Source organism: Apus apus, chromosome 4, assembly GCF_020740795.1.
Source record: "Apus apus isolate bApuApu2 chromosome 4, bApuApu2.pri.cur, whole genome shotgun sequence".
Classification (NCBI taxonomy): Eukaryota; Metazoa; Chordata; class Aves; order Apodiformes; family Apodidae; genus Apus; species Apus apus.
The window spans coordinates 36,366,178-36,382,969 of NC_067285.1; the positions used below are offsets into that span (position 1 = coordinate 36,366,178).

The 16,792-nt window shown below is 40.6% G+C and overlaps 1 protein-coding gene across 4 annotated transcripts in view; it reads left to right on the plus strand.

Annotated features, from left to right (window-relative positions):
* The window catches only part of PCDH15 (protocadherin related 15), a 455,276-nt gene that overhangs the window by 308,804 nt on the left and 129,680 nt on the right, over positions 1–16,792 (plus strand). For all 4 annotated transcript variants that reach the window (XM_051618391.1, XM_051618393.1, XM_051618392.1 and 1 more), the window contains one exon: positions 13,456–13,584. In XM_051618391.1, coding sequence (XP_051474351.1) covers positions 13,456–13,584 — 129 coding nt within the window. The remainder of the gene's footprint in view (positions 1–13,455; positions 13,585–16,792) is intronic.

Genomic DNA, 16,792 nt, shown 5'->3' on the forward strand with positions numbered 1-16,792 from the left:
ACTGTGCTGTTGCAGCAGCAGCAGCCATCTATAGGCACAGTCTGGGAGCAGTTCCCTAGCCAGTCTGGGACAAGTACTGGCCATGTTGTTGAGGGGATGGACTGGCCTCTGATGCTTCATGCATCACCTAACCCAGCCGAGACAGGACTGGAGGTTCTTAGAGGGGTGGTAATACAGACCACAACAGTCACATTCTCAAAAGTAATTGTCATTATATGCAAATTTCAGGAGTTTTTTTTTTGTTTGTTTGTTTTTGGGAACTTTTTAGAGATAATATCAAGAGTATCCCACAAGAAAATCAAGTAATTAGAGCCCAAAGAACTGTGGTAACATCAGAGAAAAGGTTTTTGTGATTTCCCACCTCTGGCATAAAACTCATCATTTCTCAGTCAGTTGTTACTAGTGCAGCACTCACCTGACAAGCAGAAAGACAAGCTGAAGAGCAGCAGGTCACTTCACTCCTCGATACTGAATGCTCTTGATGGATGTTGCTACATTGTTCTTGCTGTAACAACAATGTACACTTACAAAAATCCACTCTCCTGCTATCTCATTAACTGCTTTTCTCCCTCAGTATGGTATGTTTTTTTTTCCTGGAGTTTTGTATCTGCAGATGTGGGTGTTAATTATTATCTCAGTGAAATTCAGTCATGCTTTCTAGCTCGAGTGTTTTCACTAATGTTTGGTTTGGATTCTTCATCACTATCTCTTACCTGACTGTAGCTTTTTTCTTCTGTTATGCTACTTTCTGCCAGTGGTGGGGGCATCTTTTTTCTTAAAATTGTCCAGCAGACTTGACAAGCTGACTTGGCTGCTCTTGCCCCCTAAGCTGCTGGTGGAATACATGGCTTAGGAGATGGCTGGGCTTGCCAGCATCACAGGTGAGGCTGTGTTAAGTTTCTGACTTTTATTTTACAAACAAATAGACCAAGCAGGAAATCTCAGCCCATTAAATCTCCATGCCTTTTCCATGCCAGCAAAGAGTGGTTCTGACTAATTGCCAGGCTTCCTTGTGTCTTTGCATATTATTTTCAATTTGCAGCTCTTTTGGACTCCTCTGCTATTTGCCAGGCTCCTCCTGGGTCAGGGACTCGTTTGAAGTTGGTAGCTGGTAGCATGGCAAACAGTACTAAGGACGTGGATGTTTGTTTCGAGAAGTCAGTGAAATCTCATGAAGGGCCTTCTCTTTTTAGCTAGTTTATATCAGAAAGCAACAATGGCTCTTTAGGAAAAAAAATCTTCCAACTACTACAAAACTACTGCTCTCCAAAGCAGTTCACCACTGCTTGTCATCAAGGTTTGCTCTTTTGAACAGTTCTATTAGTGCCTCCAGAAGACTGGTTATCTGATTGAAGGTTTCAGTTTCCCTCAAATCACAGAGCACAGGAAGGTGCAACTTCATTAAAATTACATAAATGTACTTTAGTAACATACAGACACTGATTTATCTCCATCCAACAAAGGGCTGCTTGAAATGATCTCTGTTCTATACAGCCTTTTCTGCAAAATTTGAGTGGAATTTAAATGGGAAAAGACTGTTTTTATTGGTATTTCATACTTCTCCGAGAAAGTTCATTCGTAATTTCAGACAGTGAATTAGCTCCAGGAACTGTGAACAGTACTCAAGGCATTTCAATATTGGTAATATTTTTAATCTAAATTCTGTTGTGAAAAAAGAGTTTTAGCCATTATAATATAGGTTTCAAAGGGGCATAACTGCAGCTCATTTAGTTTTCAAATCATAGTGTATAAGATACTACATTTTAGCTGGAACACTTGAGATGGGAATTGGTGCTGCACTTTGAAACTGTTGATGCTTTCAGAAAGGAATTTATCCCACACTGCTTTCAAAGTTGTCTGTCTCTTGTCTGTTCAACATCTCGTAAAACAAAGACTGTTCTTCTCCACTGAGATAAGTAAGGCTGGTTGTGTGGGTGGCACCTGTATTTCAGTTTGGAGTCAGCAGTCTCTGGGTTCATCTCATCTGAAGCAAAGAGAAAGGGCCAGAAAGAGCCATCATCTTCCTTACCTTTAACACTGGTCCAGTTCACACACTGATTATCATTTTCAACCCTGGTAGGGTTTTCTTCGGCCCAGGAAGACATAACAAAATGAACCTTTCCTTCTACTTCTGGGATCTCCAGGAGTTTGGAGGTCAGCACATGGGGCAGCAGGACACTTCCCACAAAGGATCAGACAGATCTGCACCAGTCTCCTAGGGAGTGACGTTTCCTCTGGGTGCCTTTCCCCTAATCATAGTGGTACAAACCAATACCATTCTGAAACCCCCAGGTTTCTGGACTCCTGATGTTCTGGGGGCTAAGACTCTTCCCCACAGCTGCGTTGCCCTTGCCTGCTCCACTTGGCTACAAACCCCAGGGGATATTGTAGTAGGAACCAGTGTACAATGTGGTATCAGCCCTCCTTTTTAGCCCCAGTGGTCTCTAGACAAAACCAACTGCTTTCCATCATTATCTATAAACCTCAGTGAACACTTTTTGCATTTCAAAAATCGTGCATACCTTGAATTTGGGGGGGTTTAATATTATTTTTTTTCTTCTCTATTCTCTGTGTCATTAATACAGAGTCTAAGAAACTTTAAACAGTGTTGCTATGGCACTAAAGAGTTGAGGTTTCCATATTGTAATCCCCAAGGCTTGTTTAACTGCCTGATGTTGTGTGGTGACAGTCACGTAGACACCTTCTGACTTCTGGGGACTGCTGATTCCATCATAATGAATACAGACCTACTTATGCCTTCACTGAGCACCCTGGTTTTCCATTTAGCAGAGTGGCCTGCCTGACACCATTTCATCACTCTGCATGCCTTGCACTGCTCTTAATTGTTTAAAATGCTCAACTGTGCTTCCCCACTTATTGTTGTTCTGATTTATAGCCTGGAGCATTAACAGCAGCCTTGTGTTTTTTCTCTGACCTTGGAATAACATGACCTACCACCCATCACTGGTAGCAATGCAACGCTACAAACAATTAACTCTGCATTAATTGAGTAGTCAGGAAAATATTTTTATTTCCTTAGTAAAGAGACTTAGTTGTACATGGGCAAAAGAATGACATGCAAATAAAAGCTATATGAAGTTCAAATTGTTTTCACAAATTGTGGTATGTTTGGATGGCATTGCAAGACAAGAATTCATGTATCTGCATTTCAGAGGGAGAAGTTATAAATAAAAACACATGACTTTTGTTAGAAGGAAGACAAATCCCTCTGTGCTATTTATTTTTGGCTTGCACAGGTATGTGTGTGGCAGTTCACTTCTACAGATGAAACAAGAAGCCCTATTGTATTTTTTTACTCTCCATTGTGTGATTTGAGCAGAATTCAAACCTCCAAATGCAAATGTCTAGCCCTGAGGCATTTCTGAAGACATTCCAAGTCTCTTTGTTCTTTCTAAATGTGGTTCTGGGTACCCAGCACTGTGTTCCAAATTCCCCTCTGGTGTCTGACGCATAAAAGCCAAACACTGCAACGTTTAACCTTTACATGTGGCTAAAATGTTCATGGGTTTGCACTGCACTCAGGACAGGAGCTTCAATCAGCAGGGCTTACAGTTTAGGAACTTTGCAATCGATGCTCCTGGCTACATCATGCACGGATATGGTGCCTGTAGAAGGTCCTGGCAGTCTGTCTGCTATAACAATGCCATTCACAAGGACCAAGAGTCAAACACTGGTGTTTGCTCACCTTCTGATCTAGCTAAATGATTGCCTCAGGCTGTGACTGGAAGAATAAAGACTGTTGTAATCTTGAGCCTAGAGAAAGATGTGTCGGAGTGGGGCAGCCTCTGTGTGCCAGGGCCCTTGAGGCACACTGGTGCTCTGTAGGTACAGATACCATGCTGTATTCCTCCTCATTGTCTCCTTGACCAGAGTAGACCAACATTTCAGGAGGGCATTCAGTCCCCGAGTGAACCTGAAGTAGCTTATTTCAGTGCACTGTGCTTCCTCAGGTAACTTGGGCTGGGATATTTCAGCCATCTCAGCACATCATCAATAATCCAGAGCTTCTATCTCCCCTGTCACTTGAATTAATTACATTCCTTAGAGCAAACAGGTAGCACTAGACCAAGGTAATTTAGATAAAGATTTATTACTTGAATGGCATGCAGAGAGTTAATTAATTACAGTATATTTTCTCTTACTCCTGTAAATATTACCTGTATCTGCTCCACATCAGTTCCATTATCCCTCAAGAATAAAGCGTGCACTCCTCCTTCAGTAAATACTCACTGAACACAGACTTTGTGTACAAAAAGGCTTGTATTGAAAAAGGCTTCTGCTTAACTGACCTTTTTATAATCAGTGAAACAAGACTGCCAAAAAAAAAAAAAAAGAGGAAGATAAATCAATCTAATCTGTTCATACTGTGCAAATTTAATACTGCCTTAAAGTGGCATGTGTATTTGCACTGTTGGTGCAGTGGGAAGGAATAGGTCTTAAAAATATGAAAAGGAACAATATAAACAAATAATTTATATTGTAATTCCTCCTCTAAAGAACTTCTCAAATTATTTTCTTCTTAACAAAACCAACTCTAAGTAAATAGAAACACTGCCTATTACTATTCTTCTGACAAGTTATGTACTTTGGATGAGAAAACCTTAAATATTTTTGCTGCTGTATGCATTTCAGTTTGCTTGAGAAGAATTTCTCTGGCCAGATTTCCCCTTCTGTGAGAAGAGGCTTTTCTCTGTGCAGCAGCTCTTTGAGTAGGGTGAGCTCTAGGAAACTTCCAGTGTTTGTGCAATTTTTCTGCTTGCATTGCATGGATAATATTCCTCATGTAGGCTTTGATTTAATGTGCTATTATGGGTAAGGAGTGATTTAAGTAATGCTCATAAAGAAATAAGACTGACCAGTTTCCAGTCAAAGGTTTGCAGCAGATTTGAAAGATGATTTAAATTATTTTAAGGTGAGAAACAGCTCTGCACCATGTTGAAGCAGTACGTATCTCAAAAATAAATCAACTTAAGTAGAAGTGTGTTAAAGTATTAAAAATTCTGTTGCAGCAGAATTCATAATAACAATAATGTATAGTGCAACATTGAGTATAGACTTCAGTTATTGTGTATATACAGTAATAACACAGTCACAGCAGGAAATACCATGGTCACCACTGGACGGCAGAAGCTGAGCAGGCTGTGCAGCCAGCACTGCGTGTACCAAGTTAGAGATCTCAGGAGCAGACACACAGAGCTTACTGTCCTCAAGCCCTCTGTGGCTGAGGGTGCCTTTCAGGCACATCTTGCAGGCTAGCAGGAACCTCTGTTCCTCTCATAACAACAGGGAACCCTCCAGTTCTAAATAAGTAGCAGATCCAAGCAGGAAGGTCTAGGAGAATTGCAGCTGATGGCTATGGCAATGAGCCAGGTTGCCATAGCTGATGGCTATGAGCCTACGTTTCTCATCTGGTTTGATGATAAAGGCATTGGTAGAGATGCCACATCTTTATCTGTGGTTAAGACACTGAATCCTGAGCTTTTCGTTTAGATACAGACCCATTTTTCCACAGCTTTGTCTGCCAGGCTGCATGGCAAGTGTAGCCTGCTTTGTAGGTTAGCCTCCAGCTATGTTAGGTGATGTGTAGCAACACAATATGCTCTCGATGTGGGTTGTTTAGCCTGAGCTGTGTAGCTTGGGATACAAGTTACTGCTGGCTCATCTCATGGAAACAGTAACATTTCAATCCTGTGATACTGAGATGCTTTTCAGTTGCTTGTACAGTGGATCAATACTCTTGCTCTTCCACAAAAGCACACACAGGGTTGGAGCCCTGGCTGTTCCGTGGCTGGCGACTGGCATAACAGTCCCATGTGTTTGTCAAGGACATTTCTCAAATTTACATGATTTTCTCTTCCTTGCCTGCTGACATTCTCATCTTTTCTATTTCATTTTTGGATGTGTGAGGTTTTAGTTTTGGGGAGTTTTCTTTGGGGGTTCATTTTTCTGGGTTTGACAGCTTTTCTCTTTGTCTTCTCCCCAGGCTTTTTCTGATCTGTTTTCATTAGTGTAATTATTGACAAGATCCATCCTTGTCATTCCCTTCAGCCTCAGTCTTTTCTCTCTCCTAAATTTCTTTGCAGTCCAGCTGGCCATTTCTTCTTTATAACTTGGAGAGGTGTAGAGGGTCAGTAGATACTGCTTTTCAAGTTCTCATGCCCTACACTGGAAGGAAACAAATACCTGAGGTTTGCAGCCTTCCTGATAGGAACAGCCTGGAAAAGACTGCCATGTTCCCCCTTCCCCATTGCCTGGTAGGTGTTGTTTATTGTGGTTATGCAGCTTCTGGGCATTCAGAAAGGTCAGTGACCAAGGCCATTGTGCATAATTACCCATCACTTTTTTTGACTTGGGCACTTCACTGTCATCCTTCATTACCAATCATTAGATTTCCATGAGCATCACCACCACTCTTCAGGCTGTCACTCTCCTGGAGCACTCAACTTGGACAGCATGGCAGTTTACCCATTCTATAGTTAATGTATATTTTTATTCTGGTCCTGATCACTCTAGTATTTTAAGATGTGAGCAACTTCTTGGTGAAGGATAGCTATTATTTTGGATATTGTAATTTCAGTGTACATTTCTTGAATTGAATATTGGTAAGTCCTGATGTGTAGATCAGAAGCATTATTTAGAGTTTCTTTTTTGGTCAAATAAGGCCTTGGGCTTTGCCTCAGATCTTACTATTTGCAAACTAGTTATATCTAGAAATGATAATGTTTGTCTTAGTATTTGGCTAAATTAATAAGCTGCCCTGACATCAGAGCACAGAATGTTTCCTCTGCAAGGCATAGAATGCTCTCATCAATTCCCAACTTCAATTTAAATGGCAGGGTAGAAATAAAATAAGTCACAAGTGAAATTTCCTTCAAATTTGTCATCTGTAACATTTTTCAGGGCCTGGCATACTTAGGATAAAAGATATTTGTGGAGGCGATGGGAACGTTACATTTGTTGCTTAGGGAAGAATTATGCATGTAAGAACTATTTTAGTGGCCCTAAGAAAGCTACAAATTACAACTGTTCATCTTTTGTTTGAATTATGCTTATTATAAAAGAGAAGTAAACACGATTTGCTTCAGTAATAAATAGGAAAGGCCTGGTATGAAGCTGTACTACTTTTTTTCCGTGGATGAATTTGCAATAATAGCTTCAACACTCCTTCCCAAACCACGTTTGACAAATCTTTTGTAGAAATGCCTGGGTTTAGAACTGCCAAGGCAATTTTTTATCCTTACTGTATTATCTTGGTATTCTGCATGAGGAGCATCCATTCAGTTGAGGTACAAAACCAGTTGTGAATTAGGTCTCTCGTTTCTTTGGGGAACCACTCTAGTTCGTTTAAAGACTTTTAGTGGTAATTAAACATATGGCAAGAGCTTTAGCAAAACAGGAGCTCTGTTTCATGGGAGTGCTGTTTTACTGTCAGGATCCTCTATAAAACACTGCACCTTTTCATAGTTCCATAAGAAACTTGTGAAACTCTTTGCTTTCATTCTGAAGTATATAATGAAAAAATAACTTGTATATAATCAAAGGGGCAAATTAAAAAATTCCAGCTGCACCTGATTTGCTTCAATTATCTTTTTCTCAATCATCATGTTTTTCTCTGTTCATTTTCCCCAAGCTTTGCAAGGAAAAACCTGCCCCATACTGCTGGAAATTCTAAGCATTGACTTAATTCTACTGTGCCACAGACGGGTAACTTTGCAGTGGTACAAGACTGGAGCCAAACTGAGAGGAGAGTAATACAGGAAGCTGGGACACCGGTTCCAGATAAATGTTACAGCTCTGGATGAAGAGAAATTAGATGTTTTGTGGTTTCTTTGTTGTTGGTTTTTTTTAATCTTGAGGCTGTGAGTTGGGCCATGCAGCGCTCTTCCCACACAAGACAAGAAAGCTGGCTCTGCAGAAGCATATAGGCACCAAACCAGGACTTGTCATTAAATATAACTTCTGTTGCTTTGACAGTCAAAGGTGGTGATTACTTTCAGAGCTCCTCGTGCTCTTCATTATTGACTTTTAAAATGTTGATGTGGTAACTTGTGAGAAAGTTAGAAGCATCACCACCTCTCTCTGAGTGTGCCAGAGGTTTCCTTGGTGGAAGAATTTCAGCTAGCGACATAGAAAATGCAGTTTCTGTGACACTGGGAGTGATCTCAGGCAGCCAGTCTTACCTACAGATGAAAATGGCATTAAGAAATGATGGGCTTCTCTAATGGTACAAGAAACTGAGCTTCCTACAGAATGCAGTGACCCTTTCTCAGTGTGTTTACTTTGATCCTCTCTGCACTGCTCTTTGTGTCCCCAAAGTGTGCATTTGCTGCCTAGGGTCCTGGTCACCTGTTGACCAGTGTGCCAAACAGTTACTTGGCTGTTGTTAGAAGGGGTAGGACTCACATTCTGTCTGCTTTGTTATTGTCTGTTCCTGTGGCAGACTGATGAGAGGTGCTGGCTAGCCCCCTGGGCAGCACTTCAAAGCAATGGTTATTTAGTCAATGTGATTTTACTGTTGCTGGGGACTTTTTTACACTACCCACAGGACAGACGGTCGTGATGTTACCCATAATGCTCCGTGCTGTAGTTCTGAGTAGGCTCCTGTAATTTACTCCAGTTGCCTAATAAAGATTATTTCTGGCTAGAATGTTTGTCTTAAGCTGTGGCTTACGAAGAGTTTAAGCAAATTTTTGGAGCCATCTAATGGGGATATAAAAATGTTGATTTTATTTCGTAATCCTTTATTGGCATTAATAGCAGAACTGCTGCTTTATCTATCTCAAAGAAATCAAGGTAACCAACTGGCTACCATTTCATGTAGAAGGCTGGCATTGCTCCATCAGGGAGATAACAAGTGTTTCCTCTATTTGGATGAAATAGCAAGATTTTTGGGTAATCCCATATTTATTGTCCATTTCAGTTAGTTGTTAATGATGTAAAGGAAGAGAGCACATGAGCACTGCTGCTAACCCAGAGCTCTTTTTGAATGCTCATCTTGGTGATCCTGCCACTGAATTTACCCAGTTGTGATAGTTTGCTAAATTGTGATTAATATAAAATGAGGATATCTTTGAAGTGTTGACTTTACAACAGCATCTTGCTGTAGGACCCTTGGAAGCTTAGGAAGAACATAAAACTTTACAAAATAATTTTCCCATTTGGTATCTCAATAAAATATTATTCCCTTGCAAAAGGTCTGTGCTTTAAATTCATAAGTGAAAGTTGAAGTTTGCCTTGAGACTTGGTAGCAAGTGGAGCACTATCCTGTGTGGCCATGTTGGCTGGCAGGTAAGGTAGGATGCTTTTTCCTTGCAAAGCTAAGCCAAGATAAGCAAAAACTCTTCATTCTTTCCATTTTTTTTTTTAGTCTGGGGATTTAGTCTGACCTGGAATCCCTAAGTCCTACCTTGTGTTACAGAATAACCCAGGGAATATCTCCAGAAAGCTTTCAACTTTCATATGCACAAGTTGACCTATTGCATCTTTCAGGTAACCCCTGTCTGATTGTATAAAGGCACAAAACCCATCATTCTTTATATTCCTATCCAGGGAGTGCTGAGACCAGGTAACCAGTACCTGTCTGCAGCATGAAAACAAGCTAGAGCTTGGAAAACCCTTGTGCTTCATCATGTTGAAATGCTCTCATTTTCGTCCTCTTGGGAAGAAGCTGCTACCTATGTCTAGTCTGAACCTCTCTTGTTTCAGTTTACACCCGTTTTATCTTCTGACACTAAGTGTCTTGGTGTGGTGATCTTCGGAGGCCTGGGCATTTGTCCTTGCTGAATTTCACAGGATTCCTATTGGCCAGTTTCTCAGCTGGCCAAGATCCATCTGAATGGCAGCCCTGCCCTCCAGCATATTGACACTACTGCTCCATTACCTCCTCTACATCATTGATAAAGATGTAAAAAAGGATCTGAAAATTCACCTTAAAATCCAGGTTGTATTAAGCAGAGCTCAGCCTTCCCTGCTGCCACCACTGTCTCCTCTTAGGTGAAATGTGAGTGTCCTTTGGTACTTCCTCAAATGACCCCTTCTACACTTGCTCCAGTATTTCAGCACTCTCTGTGTTTCTAATCATAGTAGAGTGATTTGGTTTCAAGAAAGCTTGAAGGAAAGAAAAGTTCCCTTTTTAGTTGAAGACATGAAAGTGTTGCTGCAGGGTGATGTTGTTAACAGCATGCTTGGGTTTAGAAAAACACTGTCATTTAGGAGAAGTGCTCAAAAGAGTTCCTCATAACATGGTTTATCTAAAATAAATATGCAAGCCCTCCCATTGGCATGCACTTCTGTACAGAAGTCAGACCTGCAAGTGAGTCACAACAGTAGTTTCATTTTCAGTGCTGGATTCGGAAGTTACCAGATGCGAAGGCGGGTTCTGGTGGTTGTTCTGAGAGCTCCTGCGGGTTGATTCAGCATCATCAGAAGTAAACACACCATGGCTTATAAAGCACATCCTGTTAAAATTCTCTCAAATGGAGAAGACGTTTTTCAAAAAAAAGAAAAACACCCCAAAACCTGGTCTAGTGGGAGGTGTCCCTGGAGGGGGTTGGGACTAGATGATCTTTAAGGTCCCTTCCAACCCAAACCATTCTATGATTCTATGACAATGACAACTACTCACTGTCTTAAGCCAATATTTTTTTATGCCATATTTGTCTCAGTTTGTTACATCTATGAGGTTTTATTGCCTCGTATTCTGTGGAATCAAGTTAGCTTCAGAAGATTGATTTACCTTGAGTGCACGTTGCACAGCAGAGCAAACGTTCTGGAGTGTGGTTTGTGTTGACAATCATGCCATTGTAAAGTACATTTTCCTTATAAAAACTAAATGTGGGAATGGCAGTTTCAGAAACAATTAGCAAATAACTGAGCATAACCAAATATAAGAAGCCAGCCTGAAAGCATCTTTCTGTTAATTTGCTTGTTTCAAAACTGTCTGAATTTTTCAAGTATTAAATAGTTATTGTAGGGTGCTTATTGTGGAACAGCTCTGTTATCTGCATTTGCCTCCATTCAAAACTTGCAGAAAAACCCTGACTCTGAAGGAGCTGCCTTGGGCATGGATATTACTGATGCCACTTGTGTGTGGGGTGGAGGTGAGGAGAGATCTGCCCCTTGCTGTGCTGGAATCAGGAGGGATTGATAGGGAGCCTGCAAGCGCAGGTAGCACCTCCAAGAGATGGTGGGACACACTACAAAGGCACCTGCCACGTTGGTAGCTGTGAGGCTACTGGTTCCAATAGCAGGGACTAGGCTGCTGACCAAGTGTCAGGACTGGGAAGGTGAAGGAGATGGACCTGTTGTGGGATCTCTCCTGCAGAGAGTGAGTTAGCAGGTTGAACTGGTGACACAGCAATGAAAGCATGACCAAATACTACAGAGACAGTGAATAGCTTTCAAGTCCAGTAGTCATCCCATGTGGCAGATACAAGGAACTTGCCCCTTAATAAAAATTAGACAATATTCTGCATTTATTTGGGGCATTTGCTACAGGGACCTCTATAGAGGCCGTAAAACTGCTCGAGTTAAAGGTTTTGTTACATGGGAGATACTTCCCCAGAAGATGTTTCAGGAAAGGCATACACAGTTGCAGGTTTGCATTCAGACTTATTTTGTTACTGTTTTTTAAGGGAGGGTGGTCACAGGTTTCTTCCTGAAACCTGTGAGGTGCCACTTTGTACCAGATTGGTTAAGTCAAAACATTTTTAGGGGTTACACACCCTGTAACTGTTGTGACTGTCCTAAAATTTTCCCCCCCCCAATGTAGCTTGACACAAAGTAGCTCAGTATCAGAATGCATCCAGGTACAGCCCAGGAAAGCTGATACAATTACACAGTGTGTGTTTTTAGTGGCACTTGGCAGTAGGTGTGGCTGCAGCACCGGGGTCATCACAGGTGTCACTGTCCCTGGGGAACAGTACCAAGCAGAGCCTTGTACAACCAGCAGCACTCTGCAGCAATAAGGCTGTTAAACTCCAGGCGTGTTTCTTCCTAGCATCTGTCTCCCTTGGTGTACTTGCCTAGCAGGCCGTATTTATAGAGTAAGGTATTTTCTTTGGATATGCATGCAATGGGACACTGCAGGAAGCCTTCACAGACTGATGGCACCGTGGTACAAAGCCAGGAGAGCCTTGCCCACACACTGCTCCACCTCAGCATCACTTTATGCTGCTGTTGGTTGTGCTAGATACTTGCTCCAGGAAAGATGCTGTAGTTTCCCTGCACTGCCTGTATGGAAGGTTTCCATCTTCCCTGCTGTGTTTTTTTTCCCAGTAGTGCTTCTCTTTCCTGTGGTGGCTGAGGAATACCGGGCATTCCTTCTCTTTGCAACCTGTGTTGCAGGCCAAGGAAACTTGCGTTGTTAGCCTCATCTCTTCTGTACTGCCAGGGTTATGAAACAAAGGCATGTTTTTGTTGCTCTTGCCACAGTGTTTAAATTAATGAGGCTCAAGCTGAGGTCTTTCACTTCCATCCATATGCCAGTGCCTAATCTTAAATAAATAACTGCATGAAGTAGCTTGTGTTAGATGATGTATCTCTTACAGTCTTTTAATGTGATAAACCTGAAGCCTCAGTTTGCAGTGGTACTTGCTGCTGTGCTGGATTTGAATATATGGAATAAAAGTATCTCTGATAGCAAAGTTGTTAGCTTTTGTTGAATTGATTTAAAATACAATAATGTATTAAATACAGTGATGTGGAGCTTTGTGTCTGAAACTGTAGACAGGACCAGTGAAAAGCGATCTGACTCAAATTGTGAAGATCTGCAGACAGAATATTTCACTCTCCAATGGCTTGGATTTGGATAGAAAGTTTCAGCCACAGACATTTCATGTGTTAAATATAATTAATGATGCTGTTCCCCCCAGGCATCTCTGTGTATGTTTATGTTGTTGTGCTAGTGCCTGCTAGCACGTCAGGAGAATGTGGGGGAAGGATGATGCAGAGATCTCTGAGCTAAGGCCAGCTGAGTTCACCATGGAGCTGTGGTAGCATGACAGTGCCAGTTAAGAGGCTCACTGATCATCTAAGCTAATCATCACAGAAGCATATTTTGATTAGTAAAATTAATACTTTCCCAATTTATAGTTCTGTCAAATGTTGGTATTTCTAGCTTTTTTTTCTCCTCTCAGAATGGGAGATCCTTAAATCTTTAAAATACCATAAAAGAAAAAAAGACATCTGAAATCCTTCATGCATCTCTAATATATTATTCAATCTTGAGCCTGTTTTATCTTATGAGAAAAGAAAGGTAAAAATAACCTCTTTGAATGAATAACATTTTGCAAAAAAAAAATATTTCCATGATCTGTTTACCTGTGATTCTGTGCTGGGTGGGTCTAATACAGAGCAGGAAGGTTGCTGAGGAGTTGTCACCTGTGAAATGTTAAAATAAAGGTAATGTGTTCATAATGTTTTCTCCCTCTGCAGACCTCAACTGCTACTGTTAATATAGTGGTGACGGATGTAAATGACAACGGGCCAGTTTTTGATATGTTTCTACCTAAAAACCTCTCTGTACAGGAAGAGGAAGCCAATGCCTTTGTTGGTCAAGTGAGGGTAAGTTATCAGCTGTGCAGAGTTAAATTGCTTGTTGTATTACCCAAACTGTCCAGACTCCTAGGAAAGACCACAAAATAATTCTGCCTTAAACAAGCTTACATTAAAATGTCTCAGGTTTAAATGCAAACTGTCTTTTAGAGGCATTTATGTTAACAAGGTCATCTTTTGAGACTTGGAAATTCAAAATTAATTTTCTTCTTCTCTATGCTTAATAGCTGAAAGAGCTTTTTCATTTAAAAGTAGCACATTAAAAAACTGTTTTTGAAGAGACACCACTGTGAAAGCTTGCTTATAACAGCTTTACAGTGTTGCATTATTGCCATGTTGTTGCACTCTTACTGATTTCTTTTAAAATGTTTTTTAACACAATGAACATGTGACATATATATTGTTATGCGTATAGTATAAGGCCATTAAGGGGAAGAACAGTTCAGCTATTGACTAAAATAATTTATTACCTGTCATAAAAATAGATGGCACCTGGGGTATTATTGATTTGAGTGATTTGAAGCTATGTAAATTTTAATATCATATGTAGGTCTTCTGGATTACTGAGTGCAGACTCAGTTACTTGAAACTTGTTTTGGCAAAGTCTGATTTTCCTAATGAGGAGAAACAAGGAAGAATGAGTTGTTGTTGGAATTATTTTTAATTTTTTTTTAACTAATAGCTGAATATGATGTTTCATATTTCCTTCATTGATGGATTAGCACAAAGGTTGGATTCAACATGAACTCTAGGGAAGAGATTAATTTGGAATAATGTGTTTTTCAGGAATTTAGGTGAAAAATCTGCCTTTCTTTCCAGTAACAGCCATATAAATAGAAAAAGGGAGCTCCTTAACTGCTGTATTAGCAGTTTCTGCAGAAAGAATAGGATGTTTTGGGTACCATGGGACCTATATAGGGTAGCACATTCACCATAATAACCATGGGTTTTTGTGAATTTGTATTATTCAGTAAAAGTGCCATCAGTGCTTCTAGTCAATCAGTTTTCTTGTTGATTTTGTGTTCTTTTTGAGTGCACTTCACTTGTTTTCTGGTATTTATAAATTGAAAGCAAGCTTCTTTGGGATAAGTTTGTATTTGCTTCCAGTTCCGTGACTTATTTGTGAAGTTTTATTTCATTCAAGTTACACTTTAGGTTTTGTAGGGTTCTTCTGGGCAGTTTCATTTGCACTTGCTCTGAAGTGGTTCTACATACACTTGTGCTCTGCTTGCTGTGTAACCTGCTCTCACTGAAGGTGGGTACTGCTCTGGACCTCTCCAAGCTCAGGTGTAGTTTTCAAGGGAAATAACTTTGATCAACATTGCTGAAAGTTGCAGTTTTCTGAAGCTTAAATTCAATACTCTGGGCTGAAACATCAGCCACTTCAAAGACTGCTTTGAACCCATGTACATAAAGGAATTAGGATCCTTGCAAATTAAATCCGTTTCCATAGATCACAAAGTTATTGCTTTGTTTTGTTGTTGTTGTGTTCCACTTACGTGGTCATTTTTCATTTTGCATCCTCAAGTGTATGGACATGATATTTCGAATCAGTACCAAATCTCTTTAAAATCCATTTTGTGTTTTGCTGGATGCCCTCAAGGTGCAATAATCTTCTCAAACACTAGATTGGGTCTATTTTTAGCTTAGGAGAAACTATAAAATAGAAAAAGTTATTTCAACAAAACCTCACTTTCTTATAAATTAGTGTCATTTATAAGTTGTGTTGAAATTAAAATATTTAACAAAGCCTTTTGACACCTTATTGCTACTTGTGGAATGACAGTAACTGGTTATTTATTGTCATTTTCATCACTAGTCCATGTTCCCAGTCTCTGGGTGGAAGAAGCTTTCTTTTCATAGCACAAATACTGGATATAGTTTCTAGCATTTCATATTCATAAATGCAAATAGAAAACAGTCACCTGGGCATTTGCCTTTTTTTTTTTTTTTTTTTTTTTCCCTGGCTTGAGTGAGATGCTGAAGTAAGGATTATGAACTTTTAGTTGTAGCTATGGTCTTTGACAATGTTCTTTTTTAAAAGCAGAAATAGCTTTTTTTGTGGTGGTGTGCTTCACAGTCCATTAGAACCACAGCAGGTCTGGGAGAGGTTTCTATGGGAATACAGTTTGTGCAGAAGGTGTAATGTGGTTAAAATATAAAGGCCCATTTTTTAATGAAAATAGCCTGGTAAAAAATAATGTCATTTTTATTGTGTCATGCGTTGTAATTATCAAGAATTAAACCAATGACTGGCAAGCCTGCTTTTCAGAATGTCTTTTACCATACTCATGGCAAATTTTGCAAGGGGAAAAATACAGCAAGAAGTTTTTATCTTGGCACCCAAGAAGACCTGGGCACTTCTGCCCATTGAGGCAGAGGACCTGGTGATGAAGGATATGGAAAAGGTGCTCAAGTACTCGATGGCTCAGGTTTTTATTGCTGGTAAGGTCTGATCATCAGCTGCCTGAGCCCAGTGTCAGTCTGAGGGAGGAAAGCACTCCCTGCAGTAGATGATGAAGTTATGGGCGGTACCTGTATTAAAATGCTAGTAGTAGTCTAGTTAATATGTAACCAGCTGTTGAAACGGTCTTCCCATTCTTGTCTTTCTATATGGGCTTTCTCTTTCTTTCCTCTCCTGATATGAATCCCATCCCCACTGTCCTTTTGTCCCCCCTCCCCTACTACAGGCAAGGTTATAAGCTATTTGTGGTAAGAAACCATTGGGTCAAACACACCCGTGAGTAACTCCTGCCACAGGCAAGAGACTTCTGTGCTCTACTTTGGGAAAGCTGGACTTTCAAAGGGATTCCCCTGTGGGCTTAGGTAGCCTTTGGGAACTTGTTTCCTAAGGAGGTGCAGAACAAGGACAAGGAAAGATTTTCTGTCAGAGAGGAGGGGGATTGTCACGGGCAGGCAGGCCAGTATTCCCACTGCAGCACTGCCACTCTGTGCCACTCTTTGTCTGCCAGCTGGAGGTCCTGAAAGCACAGGCAGAGTGCTGCCCATGGGGATTTGAAGAGTGTGCTGAGCATTAAAAGACCAAAAGCTAGAAAGGATAAAACTGAAAGTGTAGCAGACGTATTTCAAATCCATTTTATTTTACCCAGTATTGTCTAAATTGGAGCATTCGGAGGTGTATTTGATTCCCTGCTGTTCTCTCATGTCTGATCATGGGTATCCCCCAGCAAGGCAGGAAGAGAATTGCTGAATGAAA